Source organism: Syngnathoides biaculeatus, chromosome 13, assembly GCF_019802595.1.
Source record: "Syngnathoides biaculeatus isolate LvHL_M chromosome 13, ASM1980259v1, whole genome shotgun sequence".
In the NCBI taxonomy this organism is placed as follows: domain Eukaryota; kingdom Metazoa; phylum Chordata; class Actinopteri; order Syngnathiformes; family Syngnathidae; genus Syngnathoides; species Syngnathoides biaculeatus.
Window position 1 is genome coordinate 5,258,044 of NC_084652.1, and position 17,647 is coordinate 5,275,690.

The 17,647-nt window shown below is 42.6% G+C and overlaps 1 protein-coding gene across 6 annotated transcripts in view; it reads left to right on the forward strand.

Moving 5' to 3' along the window:
• Window positions 1–17,647, forward strand: part of myom1a (myomesin 1a (skelemin)) — a 32,722-nt gene that overhangs the window by 2,566 nt on the left and 12,509 nt on the right. For 5 of the 6 annotated variants that reach the window (XM_061838514.1, XM_061838512.1, XM_061838517.1 and 2 more), the window contains 21 exons: window positions 249–516; window positions 3,766–3,915; window positions 4,111–4,297; window positions 4,381–4,538; window positions 5,657–5,749; window positions 5,831–5,919; window positions 6,748–6,789; window positions 6,944–7,105; window positions 7,189–7,350; window positions 8,796–8,937; window positions 9,025–9,224; window positions 9,341–9,394; window positions 9,612–9,736; window positions 11,446–11,629; window positions 11,697–11,871; window positions 12,230–12,351; window positions 14,232–14,428; window positions 14,496–14,622; window positions 16,071–16,255; window positions 16,326–16,440; window positions 17,443–17,599. In XM_061838514.1, coding sequence (XP_061694498.1) covers window positions 305–516; window positions 3,766–3,915; window positions 4,111–4,297; window positions 4,381–4,538; window positions 5,657–5,749; window positions 5,831–5,919; window positions 6,748–6,789; window positions 6,944–7,105; window positions 7,189–7,350; window positions 8,796–8,937; window positions 9,025–9,224; window positions 9,341–9,394; window positions 9,612–9,736; window positions 11,446–11,629; window positions 11,697–11,871; window positions 12,230–12,351; window positions 14,232–14,428; window positions 14,496–14,622; window positions 16,071–16,255; window positions 16,326–16,440; window positions 17,443–17,599 — 3,038 coding nt within the window. In that variant the 5' untranslated portion in view covers window positions 249–304. The remainder of the gene's footprint in view (window positions 1–248; window positions 517–3,765; window positions 3,916–4,110; window positions 4,298–4,380; window positions 4,539–5,656; window positions 5,750–5,830; window positions 5,920–6,747; window positions 6,790–6,943; window positions 7,106–7,188; window positions 7,351–8,795; window positions 8,938–9,024; window positions 9,225–9,340; window positions 9,395–9,611; window positions 9,737–11,445; window positions 11,630–11,696; window positions 11,872–12,229; window positions 12,352–14,231; window positions 14,429–14,495; window positions 14,623–16,070; window positions 16,256–16,325; window positions 16,441–17,442; window positions 17,600–17,647) is intronic. The other variant, XM_061838516.1, reaches the window with a different exon arrangement.

Sequence of the window (17,647 nt, forward strand, 5' to 3'; positions counted from 1 at the left end):
AATTGGACGCTCTAAATTGCCCATAGGTGTGATTGTGAGTGCGTCTGTTTGTCTCAATGTGCCCTGCACATTGGCTGGCGACCAGTTTGGGGTGTACCCCGCCTCCTGCCCGTTGACAGCTGGGATAGGCTCCATCACTCCCCGCGACCCTCGTAAGGATAAGCGGTGGAAAAAATGGATGGATGGTTTTAACTGTATACGGTGGTCATAAATCGATCCATGATGTTAACGATGAGGTTCCTTCGCAGAGCTGGTCCAGGCGCGAAGTGAGTGACGTAACGACGTTGCGGAGCGGCCCTCCAGGATGTCGGAATCCGTGCAAGTGTCACAGAAGGAGCTGCAGCTGCAGCACCAGAAGGAGCTTCATCATCATCATCGCCGTCACTATCATCATCATCATCACCGTCATCATCGAGAGCAGCGTCAGCAGCATCACTATGAGAGCAGCAGTCACTTGAGTACCAAGTCCTCCGTCAGCAAGCAATCCTCCTCCACTTCCAAGACCACCACTCGTCGGTAAGAGGGTTTGAAATGTCTATTGGGGCGAGACCTGAAGTTGTTTTCATGTGATTTCTCTCAAGGGTGCTTCAAAGAATCTAGGAGCCTTCGTTTCTGGGTCTGGAACGTCACTAGCCTTGGAGTTCTTGGAACATTTTTAGTCCTGAGATTATTTAACACGGACGAAAGATGTACCTGGTACTGATGTAGTACTTTTGAGACGTTGTGGGTTGGGGATCCCATAGCTCAGTGGTTAGAGGATTGGTTTGGTGAACCAGGGGTCGTGGGTTCGTTTCTCACTGGGGCCTCCACTCCCCAAGAGGGGTTGCGACAGGAAGGGAATCCGGTGGGAAAAACTGTGCCGAACAAATACTGTATGAGCGTTCATCTGAGATGACACGCTGTGGCGGCCCCCGAACGGGACAAGCCGAAAGAAAGTGGGTTGGAGTCTTGAGCGAACGTTGAGTGTCTGATTGGAACCAAGGAGCGTAAGGAACATTTTTGGCCCTAGGGTCATTTATCAATCAAAGAAAACTTTCAGGAGGTTCAGGAAGATGAGGGCTAGGGTCTACATACAGTAGTGCGACCTTTTGTTGGAGGAACTTGACAGTCCTGGGTTATCCCGGTATCCTGTCCTGGTATATCAGGGACGAAACAAGACCACGGAACTCTGAGATGTCCAGGTACATTTGCAGCAAAGTCGGCAGTGCCTAACAGGATTGGATTGGAACCGTTTACCGGCAGTTCCAGGAAATGTTTCTCTGAAGGTTACCTTAGTGAGCCCCGAAAAGGCTCTTGAACTTTAAGACTCACAAAACCATTTTTATTCCCGAATTAATTTATCAGCGATGAAAAATGACTCGACTTTTTGACCAGTCCAGGAACCTTTTGAAACAAGGCACTAAACATCCCGACTGTAACCAGTAGATTCAGGAATTTTGTTAAGTACCTCTTGAAAAGAAGTACCCGTACTGTCCTTTTGAGAGGTCCAAAAACCTTGGAGGAGGAGTCCTCTGGTGGTCTGGACAGATCTGAAAGGCACCTTTTAGTTCGAGAACTGTGTCTGTAAATGCGACTTTCGCGGAGGACGACTGCAAATGTGTCATTCAATCACGATCAATCAGCTGCGTGTACCACTACACGATCGATGTCCAGTCACTCTTCAATAGCAGTCTCGTTCGCTTGTTTGATTGTTTTCATTTAATGGTGTAAAAATGTAAAAAAAAAAAAAAATTGCCTCGCAGTTGCCGCAGGCTCGTTGAGGGGGTGTCAAAGCACGTGCAGTTATGTCTCATGCAGTACAACACCGAAGTCAGCGTGTATTGTCGCGCCCTCGATGCTGCAAGTGTGTCAGCGTCTCTATAAAGAGGTCAGGCAAGGAATTCGAGCTGGAGTCGAGCGCTGCCAGATCCATTCATGACCCGCTGGGCTATTTGCGAAGACTGACTAGGATACCTTACTGTATGGCACTGAAGGGGCCATCCCTTCAGTGTAATAATGATATTTACTGGATATTAATGTAGTTTTTAGTTTGTTGTTTTAGTGCCAGTGGCATTCGTAAAGCTGATGTAAATGTGGGAGTTTCAACAGAAAGTTCTGTGTTTTGACAGCAAACGTTGTCTTAGATTAGGGGTGTCAAACTCATTTTTGTCATGGGCCACATTTTACTTATGGTTCCCCTCAGAGGGCCGTTAGGACCTTGATACCATGAGAATCTTTAACCGCCTCATCATATTTACATATGAAATTTATGAACTCGTTTTGGAATCAGAAATCGAGAGTAACGGGCTTTTCAACTATTGTTGTTTGGTATCACAAAAGTGCTCGTAATAGCTCAACGTTCTCGTTTATGATATGACAATTTCAAACTTTGGTACAGATTTGAACAAAAATCACGACATTTGATCTGGCCCCCGGGCCTTGTGTTTGACACCGGTGTCTTGGACGCGGGAAATTGAGTTAATTGCTGAGCCCATTTGGACCCCGATGCTTGCCAAAATAACTCGTATTAAGCAGTATTTTGGATGAATTCAAGTGTAGTTTAGTTATTGCATGTTATGAACAACTTATCTGTACAGTATTAAAATGAACATTTCTCATAAAAAAATAGATATGCTCCTCACAGATTTCTTCTACACCAGAAACAATTCAAAGAAGAAATATGGTATCTTACGCTATCCTGTTACGTATTAATCAATCTCGAACCAAATGGTGTACCAGGTCAGGCTTAGGCGGACTAAACATCAAAATACATCTTTCATTTTTATATTCAGTGCCAAAAGATACAGTGCACACATGCCGGACCCCCGAAAATAAACAGATGCACATTTCAGTCATTGTTATGAATGGACTGGCACAGAGAACAAGAAAGCAAACGGTGTGTGTGTTTCCATTATCCACGCCACTTATCCTCACAAGGGTCACGGGAGAGCTGAGGCCTATCCCAGCTAAGTTCGGGCGAAAGGCGGACTACACCATGAACTGGTCACGAGTCACATGCAGGGCAAATATCAACACCATCACTGAGCAGGAATCGACCACACGGTGCCCGCCCCAAAGTCAGGTGTATGTACCACTTACACCATCAGTGACTCTTGCTGCAGGGCATATCCATTCATTTTTGATATTGTTCATAAGTCATTAGCGTTATGGGTGAGTTTGAGCCTATCGCGGCTGACTTTGGGCAAGAGGACGTTCTGTTTGTAATTATGAGTGTACCCCTTTAAGAGCGGAGAGGGGCGGTGTCAGGTGAACTAGGAAGTAGAAGTAGGCTGATCAGCAGCCCGTTAGAGACTGTGTGTTTCCGTGTTCCGTCAGGCTGTGGTTCACTGCCCTGGATCGGTTTTCATGTGCGCAACAAGTGCGCAATTGCGCAGTGGCGCAGCTCAGCGGGAACACTGGTCAAGACTACACCAAATAAGCGACGTCTTCCAATATCTACGCATTTCTACTCGTAACATATTTTACACGCGTGATTTTTCGTGCTCAAGTATTCAGATTTGCGAGTGTGATGGCACGCGGGGACATACGCACCCATCAAATCACAGTGACTGATATTGTATATACAAACGAGCTGTCATATTAATCATCGTAGATATGGATATTTTTTTTTAGTCTTCAATTAACTTAACAACATGTAAATCTTGGCATGTGGGAGGAGGCCGACCAAGTTCGGGCAGCGCTTTAGAACGGTGAGAACGCTAAAGCGATGTGCTCCCGAAGGACACCAGAACATAAATCATAACGTTTTTATCTTTTACTTTCCAGCGTGAAGACGTCCGTGAAGACCGAGGAGACGGGCCTGGAGCGGGTGGTGAAGTCGCTGAGTCCGCTACCCAAACGGGCCAAGCGCACCTACCTGGCCACCGACTTGGACAAGGAGGTCATCGGCTACGTGATTCCGATTTTCAGAGCCAAGTGAGTGGAAATCATCGTATGCAGGTCAACTTGTCCAACTGTCGGTCCCTTTCTGCACCACTTCCTGTTTTCTTGCCGATAGACAAAATTCATGCTGACATTTCACCCGAAAGCCAAATATTCCAGACTTTTTATGATTGGTGTAATAGAGTCGTGTCAAAGGAATCGTTTGACAACTGTGCTTCCATCGCGAAGTCATGAAGAGGTGCGCGCACTCATGGAGGCCCGTGAGGAAGACGTGACGGAGGAGGGCATCAACTACGTGGCCATGAGGAACCTGTTCGTTCGCGAGGCCAGAGAGGCGATGGGGGTCAAGGTGGAGAAGAAGACCAGGACCACGCGCATCCGAGAGTCCACCCAGCGCATGGAGCTGAACAGGACCGTAAGTAACACTTTGTCCTTCTTTTGGGAATCTTTACCGGATTCAGTATCCTATTCCGTACAACTGTTTCTGTGCGGCCACAGTTGGACGAATGGACAGAGTTCCGCAAGAAGATGAACCCGGATAGCCTGATGCACCCCCCGCAGATGACCACCAAGCCCCGTGGACAGACCGTGTGGGAAGGCCAGACCATCAGGCTGCACTGCACAGTAGCTGGATGGCCCAGACCAAGGATTGCCTGGTAACGGACATATTTTCAGTTGTCATGAATTAAGTGTGTTGTGTAATTCATCTAAAATAACGTCAAAGGACAAGGACTGTGTGGATGTGGCTGCTGACGGCTCTGGAGATGAACCCTGTGTTGTGTGTATGTGGGGGATTCACATGGGTCTGCCAAGGTATTAGCGCCTTAACTTGTGAGCTAGCTAACACAATAAACAGTTAACTTGCTTGTGTGTTATGTGGGGATTAAACAACTTTACTGCAGTCTAGCAAGCTGTTAGCTCTTGAGCTCACGGACTATTGAATGTAATAAACGGTAAGCTTTAGCCTATAAATGTCTCTCTTCTGTCCAACTATGCGTGGCGCACGGAGCAAGGCGAAAGAGTATTTGGACGGAGCCAACACGGGTCTGGCACTTAGCCACTAGCTGCTAATACATGCTAGCCTAAATGCTAGTAGCACGCCAGTACACAATGGACCGGTCCAGCTTACTGTCGGCTCGCGTCACCGCAACAATGAGAATTTATTGTTTCTGGAAAAAAAAATATTGTGTCAATTTTATTGATTTGAAAATTGAGATAAGTATATAATATAACTACCGTGTGAGGCCTGCAGACTGCTAACATCCATTGCTCATATCTCGAAGTAGTAGTAGTAAATTAAACAGTTCTACGGTTTTCGTCATGCTTACTCTATTTGCCATCACTGTTAACCGTAATCACATTGAAAAATGCATCCATCCATTTTCTTTGCCGCTTATCCTCACAAGGGTCGCGGGGAGCGCTGCGGGCTATCCCAGCTGTCAACGGGCAGGATAGAGACAGCCACACTCACAATCACGCCTAGGGGCAATTTAGAGTGTCCAGTTAATGTTGCATGCTTTTGGGATGTGGGAGGAAACTGGAATGCCCAGAGAAAACCCACGCAAGCACGGGGAGAACATGCAAACTCCACACAGGCGGGGCCGGGATCGAACACGGGACCTCAGAACTGTGAATCCAACGGTTTACCAGCTGAAAAAACAACTTTCTCTTATCTTAGAAGTCACTGCTGACACCACATTACATGTTATGACTTTATTTTTTTCATGAAAGAGTTTATTAAAGGGCACGTATGTGTGATTGTGCTGCATTCAAGGTACAAAAACAACGTGCTGATCGACGCCAAGACACGCCCCGAGAAGTACACCGTGGAGAGCAATTACAACATGCACTACCTGGAGATCAAAAAGTTAGTAACCGCCAAGCTTCGTTGGCACGTGTTCTTTGACGGTGAAGATAAACGCGGTTTGGTTTTGTCCCCCCCCCGCAGCTGCGACTTCCTCGACACGGCCGCTTATCGTGCGTCCGCGCTCAACGTAAAAGGCGAAATGTCCTGCGTGGCCACCGTGGTGGTCAAACGTAAGTGAACAGCAATCAAAGCTCAAATCATTTCCTATATACCGTAATTTCCGGCCTATAAACCGCGACTTTTTTCACACGCTTTCAACCCTGCGGCGCGAGCATTAGCGTACCTGGTTATAAACCTAAGTACACAGAAAGAGTTTAACGCTAGCCCTGCGCTAACGCTAGCGGTAAACTCTTTCTGTGTACCGAGGTTTATAACCAGGTGCGCTTTGTAGACCGGGAATTCCGGTAAATACAGTCCATTTACCATTTTGTAGCAGGGGAGAGCAAAGTATGGCCACACATGGGACACTCTAGTCTTTAATCTGGACCTTCTGAGCACTGACATTGCCAGGAGTCTTGTAATATTTATTGCATAATTTAAACCATTTCCCCCTCCTAAAACTATTATATTATGTTCTTGTGCTTTTTTTGTAATTGAATATTTGCTGGTTTGTTTCACAGAAAATGAAATACGAAGAATTACATAACAATAAAAAAATACATCTACTATTTTTACATAGTACTTAGGTCAACAGGGTCTTCTTTTTCAATAGGCTTTCAATATTTTTTTTGTTCAGATAAATGATTTTTTTCCTGGTAAACAGAAATTCTCTAACCTTGCTGAGAGTTTCAGTTGTCACTTCAGCCTTCGTCAAACCTCTTACTGCTACGTGGTGGGACGTGTCAAACCGGAATTTTACCCCTTCTTTAAATAAATAATATATCATTAAATATGTCACCTGTCTAATTTTTAACATGTCTCTTGTGCACAAAAATATGCTCACGCGGGCTTTCTAGTGTTTGGACTTTAAATTCACAATGGCTGATTTTTCTCTGCAGGTTTTCAGGATGAGGAACGGGGTCTGATTGTGACCAAACCTCGTGAGTCAATATGAATCATGTAGCATTAGCTTTAGCTTTCATATGGCTCAGGTTAAATTAATTAATATGGTAATCAACAAACCAAATATGAGTGTATTGCATTTGAAAGAAAAGGAAAATGATATATCAGGAGCATTTCCTCTGTATGTTACAGGCGGCTTCTGCTCCGAGCACGGCGTCACGTTCGAGACCACCATCCTGGACAAATTCGACGTGGCGTTCGGTCGCGAGGGCGAGACGCTGAGCCTGGGCTGCACCATCATCGTCTATCCCACCGTCAAGAACTACAAGCCCGACGTGGCGTGGTACAGAAACGGTGAGTCGGCCCACAGTCGTGACGATTTTACCCGCCTTGATGAGTGTGAAATCTGAAATGTTTTGACTTTTCCCCATTTTCAGGTGTCCCCCTGAAGGCCTCGCAATGGGTGCACACCCAGTGGGCTGGACAGCGTGCCACCCTCACCCTGATCCACCTCAACAAGGAAGACGAGGGCATGTACACCATGCGTGTCATCACCAAGTCGGGATATGACACCTACTCTGCATATGTGTTTGTCAGAGGTAGGTTTTTTTTTTCCCCATCTTTGGGGGTTGAATATATTTTTCATGGGGTCATTTTAAACATTGCCGTTGTATTACAATTTTGTCCTCTGCAATTGGAGTTTAAAACTGCATAAAAAGAGACTACTGTAATTTCCGGCCTACAGAGCCCACCTGATTATAAGCCTCACCCAGTCCATTTGTAAAGGAAATACCATTTGGTACATACATAAGCCGCACCTGTGTAAAAGCCCCAAGTGCCCACATTAACACCCACAGTGAAACACGTGATATTTACAAAGAAAGACGGGACACAGAAAGAGTTTTTAATAGCTTAGCTTAACATTGCAATGACACTGTAGCACGAACAAGGCTGGTTTAAAAAAAAAAAAAACATACAGAAAAAAAACAAACAAAAAAAAAAAACGCCCACAGCAGCTACACAGTAGCAACACGGTAGCACAGCACTAACAGGGCTAAAAAAACATACCTAAATCATTGAGATGCGGCAGTAACACGCTAACGCTATCGTGGTGCTCACAGGGGCGGTTAAAAAAAAAAGACAAACCGGTAAAAATCACTGAGACACGGTAGTAACACAGCAGCAACACGCTAGCACAGTGCTAATGCAGCGCTAACAGCGCCGGTTGAAAAAAAAAAAACATACTGGTAAAAGTCACTTCCTCAGCACATGTATTCCACCGGCCTCACTCTTATCTTTACCCCCTTGTAGCCGTTAGCTGCATCACCGCATAAGCCGCAGGGTTGAAGGCGTGCAGAAAAAGTTCAGGCTTATAGGATGGAAATTCCGTTATAATGTAATTAATGAGGAGACTTTCCACAAAGTGTTGGCATCTCTATGGGATTTTTTATTTTTTTTTTGTCCATTTTGTCCACTGTTTTCATTCTAAAGGTGTTTAATGGGGTTAGTGTCAGGGTTCTATCAGGTTCTTCCTCTCCAAACCTATCCCAGCATGGACCCCAGTTCTAAAATATATATATATTTTTTTTCAACAAGATTTTGCCATGTGTCTGTGGAAACTTCATCCATCCTCATTATAGTTTATCACAAAGACTTTGAATGGAGTTGAGGTCAGGATTCGGTCAGGTTGCTCCTCACTGAACACCTCCTCACACACCTTTATGGACCTTCTCACAAGTTTTTGGATTCCGTTTGTGGTAACGAGTTGATCTATGTTCTTGGGTTCATTTTAGTTAATTCCACATGTTCGATGGGGTTGGGGTCAGGGGTTCAGTCATGTTCTTCCGGACCAAATATTAGGATGTTGAGTAATTAAGGAGGATTCCACCCAAGCACCTCATTCATCTCTCGTGAGGATAGGCGGCTAAGAAAATGGATGAATGGATGGATGGATAGAAGAAGGAGGTCAGGTGGTGGAGACTGGGGAGTTAATAGAAACCAGGCAGATTTAAAAAGACCACCGATCACGTATGTGTGTTGCCAGATGCTGACGTGGAGGTGGAGGGGGTCCCTGTCGCCCCCCTGGATGTGCGCTGCCACGATGTCAACAAAGACTACGTGGTGGTGACCTGGAAGCAGCCTGCCGTCGAGGGCAGCAGCCCCATTCTGGGCTATTACATCGATAGGTGGGTCAGCCCCCCCCCCACACACACACACACAGCCCCAGTCCCTCCCGCAATAAAAACGCTGTTATTAAAAATTGTGTTTTGCAGGTGTGAGGTGGGAACGCACCACTGGGCGCAGTGCAACGACACCCCGGTCAAGTACGCCCGCTTCCCCGTCACGGGCCTGGTGGAGGGCCGCTCCTACGTCTTCAGGGTGACGGCCCTGAACAAGGCGGGGGTGAGCCGCCCGTCGCGTATCTCCGACGTCGTGGTCGCCATGGATCCCTTCGACAGGGCTCGCCTCCTCGGTGAGGAGCAACGTCGGGGGTTCGAACCCCAAAGCAAAAAAGTGAACTTCTCAACCTATTCGTGGTCTTTTTTTTTTTTTTTTTTTTTTTTTTTTTTTCCCCCTTCACCCTTGCAGGACCTTTGGCCCCTTGGACCGGGATGATCAAGTTCACGGAGGAGGATCACACTGGTAGTAGCTTGCTTACTCGTGTAGAGTGCACTCAAAAAGTATTCAAAGCGCTTCGCCTTTTCCAAACAAACATTGTCCAATATTTCAAGAAAAAAATGATTACATTTTGGAATAAATCTGTAACATAAAATGTTGGAAAATTGAAACGCTTTGAATGCTTAACAAATGCCTCTGTCTTAACAAAATATTTTCCATGGTCATTATCATGTGGCCCCAGCTGGAGTCGTCCCGGGAGAACCCACTGACATCGTGGTTACCGAGGCGACCAAGAGCTACGTGGTCCTCGCCTGGAAGCCCCCCATTCAAAGGGGTCATGAAGGAGTGATGTATTACATCGAGAAGGTGAGAAGTGCGAGATAAATCATGATTTTGGAGTAAAAGGGGTACAAATTTGATCATATTGCCAAAATAAATTCATGGTTCTTCAAAAAGAAAAAAGAAAAATACAACATTAAATTCATTGTAGTCTGACTGGGGTGGCTGTAATTTTAGTAAAGTTATCCAAAGATAACTTGGGTTATATATATATTTTTTTGAAAAACATGATTCTTGCGAGAATCATAGTTTTACAAAAATAAAGCTACACTCTTCCATTAATTTTTATGTATTTTTGGGGGGGGATCTTTATTAGACTAAAGTTGCATTTCTTTACAATGAACATTTCATTATTAGTCATTAAGCTGTAATGTTCTGAAAATAAATGCGTAGTCCTTTGGAGAGAAAAAAATTAATTAAATTGAAGAAAAAGTCGAGAGTAAAGTCATAATTTTACCAGGACAAAGTTGAAGTATAAAAAGAATAAAGCCATAAATGAGATAAATAAAATGAGTTTTTCAGGAAAATAAAAGCCCTTCTCATATGAGAATAGTTGCAATTTTACCAGGAAAAAAAAGAAAAATTCCAAATCTTATTAAAATAAAATCACAATTTTATGAGATTGAAGTTTTCATTTAAAAGAAAAAGTTTTACAAAATATTTTACTGGTATTAATTTTTTTTTTATTATGAGGATAAAGTGACATCTTTAATATTAAAGTTGAATTTTTTTTTAGAAAATATATATTTTTTTCTACTAGTTTTTTTAATTATTATTTGAACTTTTTTGGATTCTACTGTCATTCTTCATTTACAGTTTGTTTTTTTTATATAATTTTACCAGGAAAAAAACGAAAAATTCCAAATCTTATTAAAATAAAATCACAATTTTATGAGATTGAAGTTTTCATTTAAAAGAAAAATTTTTACAAAATATTTTACTGGTATTAATTTTTTTTTATTATGAGGATAAAGTGACATCTTTAATATTAAAGTTGAATTTTTTTTTAGAAAATATATATTTTTTTCTACTAGTTTTTTTAATTATTATTTGAACTTTTTTGGATTCTACTGTCATTCTTCATTTACAGTTTGTTTTTTTTATATAATTTTACCAGGAAAAAAACGAAAAATTCCAAATCTTATTAAAATAAAATCACAATTTTATGAGATTGAAGTTTTCATTTAAAAGAAAAATTTTTACAAAATATTTTACTGGTATTAATTTTTTTTTATTATGAGGATAAAGTGACATCTTTAATATTAAAGTTGAATTTTTTTTTAGAAAATATATATTTTTTTCTACTAGTTTTTTTTATTATTATTTGAACTTTTTTGGATTCTACTGTCATTCTTCATTTACAGTTTGTTTTTTTTTTATATAATTTTACCAGGAAAAAAACGAAAAATTCCAAATCTTATTAAAATAAAATCACAATTTTATGAGATTGAAGTTTTCATTTAAAAGAAAAAGTTTTACAAAATATTTTACTGGTATTAATGGTTTTTTTATTATGAGGATAAAGTGACATCTTTAATATTAAAGTTGTTTTTTTTTTAGAAAATATATATTTTTTTCTACTAGTTTTTTTTATTATTATTTGAATTTTTTTGGATTCTACTGTCATTCTTCATTTACAGTTTGTTTTTTTTTAATATAATTTTGCACTCTCAAAAATTGTATTCAAATCAGCCACGCGCTGCATCATCGGCATTAACGAATCCTGCTGCGTTCAGTGCATTTCAGGCTCCGACACGTGGCAGAGAGTGAACACGAGCATGCCCGTCAAGTCTCCCCGCTTCGCCTTGTTTGATCTGGCCGAAGGTAAATCGTACAGCTTCCGCGTGCGCTGCTGCAACTCGGCGGGCGTGGGCGAAGCCTCGGAAGCCACCGGCGAGATCACCGTGGGCGACGTGCTCGGTGAGCGGGCGAGACAAATAAATACAACCTACGGCTATTGTCGAAATGACGGCGGGTTTCTCGGCAGAGCTGCCTTCGTCCCCGGGCACACCCGTGGCCACCAGGAACACCGGCACCTCCGTGGTGGTCTCCTGGGGGGCTTCCAAGGACGTCAAGAACCTGGTGGGCTACTACATAGAGTACTGCGTGGCGGGCACAGACGTCTGGATCCCGTGCAACAACAAGCCCATCAACCAGACCAGGTAAGGCCCTTTTTAAAATAAAAGAAAATACATATACACATATTCATTATATATACATCACATACATTGTACTACAAGAATAAAGATCCCGCCCCCTACCTGTGTGGAGTTTGCATGTTTTCCCCGTGCCTGCCTGGGTTTTCTCCGGGCACTCCAGTATCCTCCCACATCCCAAAAATTAATTGGACACGCTAAATTGCCCGTAGGTGTGATTGTTAGTGCGACTGTTGTCTTTGTCTCCATGTGCGCTGCGATTGGCTGGCAATCAGTTCAGCACTTCAGTTGATTATTCCCCAAATTATGCCACACCTAACCACAGTTTTTAATCTGTGTCTGTCTTTTTCTGGATTATATTCAGGTTTGTGTGTCACGGCCTCACCAGCGAGACGTCGTGCGTGTTCCGAGTGAAGGCGGTGAACGCCGCCGGGTACAGCCTGAGCTCCACCGCTTCCGAGCCGGAGCTGGTGCGGGCGGCCATTTGTGAGTCTCTTGGCCGTTTTGCTTTTATTTGATTTGCCTTTGTCGCTCCCACCATCTGCTCTCCAACTTCATTAAATTTTAATATACCGCTCAGAACGCCTTCTTCTCTGTTTAAAATCATCTGCTTTGACATTACAACGTCACCTTTTTTGTTCTTATTCCCGGGTGGAAAGCTTTTTTAATTTTAATATTACTCACCAACATTGTCGTTTTCAAATGCTTTTTTTCCTCACTTACTGTACGAGGTCTACCCTGTTGTCTTTTGCCTGATTTTTCTCTTCAAGGGGACATGTTATGGAAAATTAACTCTTTAATTGCTCAAGAAATGTTTTCACAAGAAATGCCTCCTTTAAGAATAGCGGCCCGTGAACTCATGTACTGTAATTTCCGGCCTAAAGAGCGCACCCGATTATAAGCCTCACCCAGTACATTTGTAAAGGAAATACCATTTGGTACTTACATAACCCACAAGTGCCCACATTGAAACCTACATTGAAACGCGAGATATTTACAATTTACCGGTTAAAAAAAACCCATACCTAAATCACCGAGACACGGCAGCAACACACCAGCAACACCCTAGCACAGTGCTAACGCTAGCACAGCCCTAACGCTAGCGCGGCGCTAACTGGGAAGGTTTAAAAAAAACATACCGGTAAAAATCACCCAGACACGGCAATAACATAGCAGCAACACGCTAGCGTGGCCCTAACGCTAGTACAGCCCTAATGCTAGCACCGCGTTAACAGGGACGGTAAAAAAACCAAAACATAGTGGTAAAAATCAATGAGACATGGCAGTAACATAGCGGCAACACGCTACCACAGCGCTAATGCTAGTGCAGCCCTAACGCTAGCGCGGCGCTAACAGGAACAGTTAAAAAAAAACATACCGGTAAAAATCTATGAGACACGGCAGTAATACAGCAGCAACACGCTAGCACAGCCCTAATGCTAACGTGGCCCTAATGCTAGCGCAGTGCTAACAGGTCCGGTTAAAAAAAATACTGGTAAAAATCACTGAGACACAGGAGCAATACGCTAGCGCGGCGCTAACAAGGTCGGTTACAAAAAAATATATAAACTGGTAAAAGTCACTTTCTTGGCACATATATTCCACTGGTCTCACTCTTCCCTTTTCCGCTTCAGTGCCCCCTTGCGGCAGTTAGGGAAAAAAAAAAATGCACAAATTAGCCGCATCACCGCATAAGCCGCAGGGTTGAAAGCGTGTGAAAAAAGTCGCGGCCTACAGGCCGGAAATTACAGTAGATGTGCATGCGCATCACTAATTTTTAAACATATTTTCGGGCCATTTCTGCGTGATGTAGATGTTGACGTAGCTGTGTGCGAACTCTTCAGGAGGCCTGCTGATGCATTGACAAGGTGAAAAAGGCTAAACCATACTTAAAGAGCATGAAGCTAATGAGTCACGCTTCGGTATAAGTACTTTAGCCATCACGATGGCCGCTAAAAGGTGTGTGTGCGCCCGTGTGCTCGAAGCATGCTGTACTAGTTGTGTATTAAAAATAATAAAGTTATAAAAGGCACCTTTCTGAAAATATAAGTACACCAGACTGTGAGGGCTTTTCACCTCTTACTGTAATGATATTTTTTCTTGTAACATATACATTTTTTGTTGTTGTTGCAACATTTATTTTCCTTTTCAGTGTGGCCCAAATACTCCATTACATATTCAAGACAAAAGTGTTTATTTTGCGCCGTCGTGTCGGCATTCGTTAGTGCTCCGAAGTTTGTCCGACAAAATGCAAACGCAAATTTGGACTGCATGTAAATGCCACCGAGCGGTCCCTTCCTCGGGATCACTTGCGATCTTTATTTTATTGAGAATAAATTGAAGAAGATACATTTGTGATGTCTCAGCCGTCCCCGCCGCGCCCACCGGCGTGAGGCTGCTGGAGGCTCACAGGGACACCATGGTGATCGGGTGGAGCGAGCCGGACAACACCGGAGGCGCTGACGTCCGAGGATACTTCGTGGACTACAGGACCGTGAAGGGACACGTGGTCAGCAAGTGGCACGAGCTCAACCTCCAGGCCTTGACCTCCACCTCCTACAAGGTGAGCTCGAATCTCGTGATACTTGTCTGTTTTGACGCTGATCTCGTCTGATCCTGTTTCTTCTCAGGTGGAGGACCTGAAGGAGAACGTGGTCTACCAGTTCCAGGTGCGCGCCACGAACATGGCAGGCGTGAGCGACGGCTCGGTGCCCAGCGCAGCTCTGGAGTGCAAAGAGTGGACCCTGACCGTGCCAGGTAGTGTAACGCTTGCGATGTGAAGCACTTTTATGCGCGTCAGTGAGCATCTGAAGGATTAGCGCCATGTGTTATTGCTATTTGGGGATTATTATTTTATTATTTTTTTTTTTTTTGGTGTGTGAAAACATACGTTTATGGAGGATTCTAAATTGACTTCCTGTTTGGCGAAAACGTAACGTTTGGTTTATTGAAGACTCAAAATCATCCGAAGTTCACAAAAACTTCTTGGCCCCCTGCTTGTGTGTTTTATGTTTCCGCTTTTGTTTTTGTGTTTTGCACTTTACAGCCGCCGTATGAATGCTCTATGAAAACCGACACGTGACTAAATTAAAAATATGGAATTCAAATTTTCTTTGAAGTGTATGAGAATGGATTATGTTATGTTCGTTGAAGACTCTAAATCGTCTTTAATGTTGGGAAAAACGTTGGGGTTCTTAAAGACTCAGATTAACCTTCCTTGTTCAGGTTAATCAACTATCAATGTTATGTTTATGAAAATATGGATACTGGGTGCCATTAATTGGACACTACATTGCCCGTAGGTGTGATTGTGAGTGCGGATGTTTGTCTCGATGTGCCCTGCCAACCAGTTCAGGATGTACCCTGCCTCCTCCTGCCCGTTGACAGCTGAGATAGGCTCCAGCACTCCCTTGTGAGGATAAGCGGCAAAAAGAAAATGGATGGATGTACGTTTGGTTTATTGAAGACCCAAATTTGTCTGAAGTTCACAATAGTGTGATGACTGTTACGTCCTATGAAAAACCAACATGATGAAATTGTCTTTGACGTTTTACAAAAATTCAAATTTTCTTTAAAGTTTATGAAAATGAATATTTTACGTTCATTAAATTGTCTTTCATGTTCGGAAAAACACGTTGGGGTCAGAATTAACCCTCCTTGTTCAGGTTAATCGATTCTAACGGGACAAGCCGAAAGGAAAAGAAGAAGTAGTTCAGGTTAATCAATTGTAAATGTTATGTTTATGAAAATATGGATACTGGGTGCCATTAATTGGACACTCTAAATTGCCCCTAGGTGTGTTTGTGAGTACCGATGTTTGGTCTCGATGTGCCCTGCGATTATCTGGCAACCAGTTCAGGGTGTACCCCACCTCCTGCCCGTTGACAGCTAGGATAGGCCCCAGCACTCCCCGCGACCCTTGTGAGGATAAGCGGCAAAAAGAAAATAGATGGACGAAGACTTAATTAACTTTCGGCTTAGTTTGTCCGTGTTTGCTTTGAATACTGAGGCTCAAAGTTGCCTTCATACGGAAAGGTTTGGTGAATGAAAGATTCAATATCGTCTGGGATATTTTCAAACACTTGTATGAGTCCTTGAAATATCTTTGATGTTTCTAAAAAATAGATGTATCCCGTCTGTGAAAGTGGGTAACCGTATCCATGCGAAGCGTCCTCAAAGTGCCCTCCTGTGGTTTCCCGTTCAAGGCCCTCCTGTCGGTCTTCACGTTCTGGAGGTCAGGGACTCCTCCGCGGTGGTCCTGTGGGAGCCCCCTTCGTTCGACGGCCGCTCCCCTGTCAACGGCTACTATTTGGACGTCAAGGAGGCGTCGGCCGGGGAGGAAAGCTGGAAGGCTGCCCACGAGAAGGCCAACAAGTCCACGTTTATGAAAGTGAGGAGGGCTCAGGAGATGAATGTGACGAAATGAGAGAACCTCCCTTTGACTGTTGTTGTTGGTTCAGGTGAGCGGGCTGCAGGCTGCTACATCTTACGTCTTCCGCGTGCGTGCTCAAAACCTCGCAGGCGTCGGGAATCCCTCTGCGGTCTTGGGTCCAATCCTCGCAGAGAGTCCGCCTGGTGAGTTGTCGTTGCGTCCCAAAAATATTAGAAAAGATCTAAAATCTTTTCAATGCCAAAAATGTGATTTAAAAAAAAAAAAAAAAAAAAAAAAAGACAAATGTACAATTGAATGGAAAAAAATTATGCTGAAAATCAGACATTTAATTAAAAAGTACATTTTTTAATGAAATATTACATAACAGAGTAAATAAAAAAACATTTCTATAAAATTTAAACTTACACTAAACATGAAAATAAATGAAAAAATGCACACAAATTAAAAATGTAAAAAAGACACTCAACTTTACATTATTTTATAAATTATGTAATAACGTAAAAAAAATTATACTATAAATTAATAGTTTAATAGTAATTGAATACAAAATAAAAAAATATATATAATTGAATATATATATAATTTTTGGTTATACATTGAAAAATGAATAACTAAAGAAAATAAAAATACAATGGAAATATTACAAAACAAAAAAAATACAGCAAACATGTTACATGACATAAAAATAGCATAAAGCTTTAATGAACACATTTAAAAAAATAAACAACACTAAAATGGCACTGTAGATTACACTACATAAATTGATTTAAGATAATCAAAATATTTTCTTTCAAAAAGTACAACAAATTAAAAAACAGTTAAAACTAAATAAAATGTTGATTAAATTAAAAATTGCATTAAATGTAACTCAGTTCAATAAAACATTTTGTTAACAACTGCACCACAAAATCAATATGTAGAAATATGTATGTAAATGTAGAAATAAAAAATGGAAGGCAAGAGTAAATTAGAGGTTAATTTAAAAATTTCACCCAAAATTAAATGCAAATTGTTATTGAATTACAAATTACACAAACAATTGTTGTTAAAAAAATAAACAAATCACACCAAAAGTAGTAAGTCATTTTATTACACTAAAAGTACACAAATTGTATTGTTTTAATAAATTGCGGGAAAAATATGACACTGAAGATCAAAAGTTATTACACGTACTTCTCTTGCAGGCACAAGGGAGATGTACGTGGACGTGGACGATGACGGCGTGATCTCCATGGTCTTTGAGTGCCCTGAGATGGGCGAGGGCTGCGAGTTTGTCTGGTCCAAGAACTACGAGGCCATCACGGACAACTCCGAAGTGACGATCATCAACGAGAAGGGCAGGTAGGCGTCAATTCGGATCCGTTTACCTCAGGAATCCGCGTCTTCCTC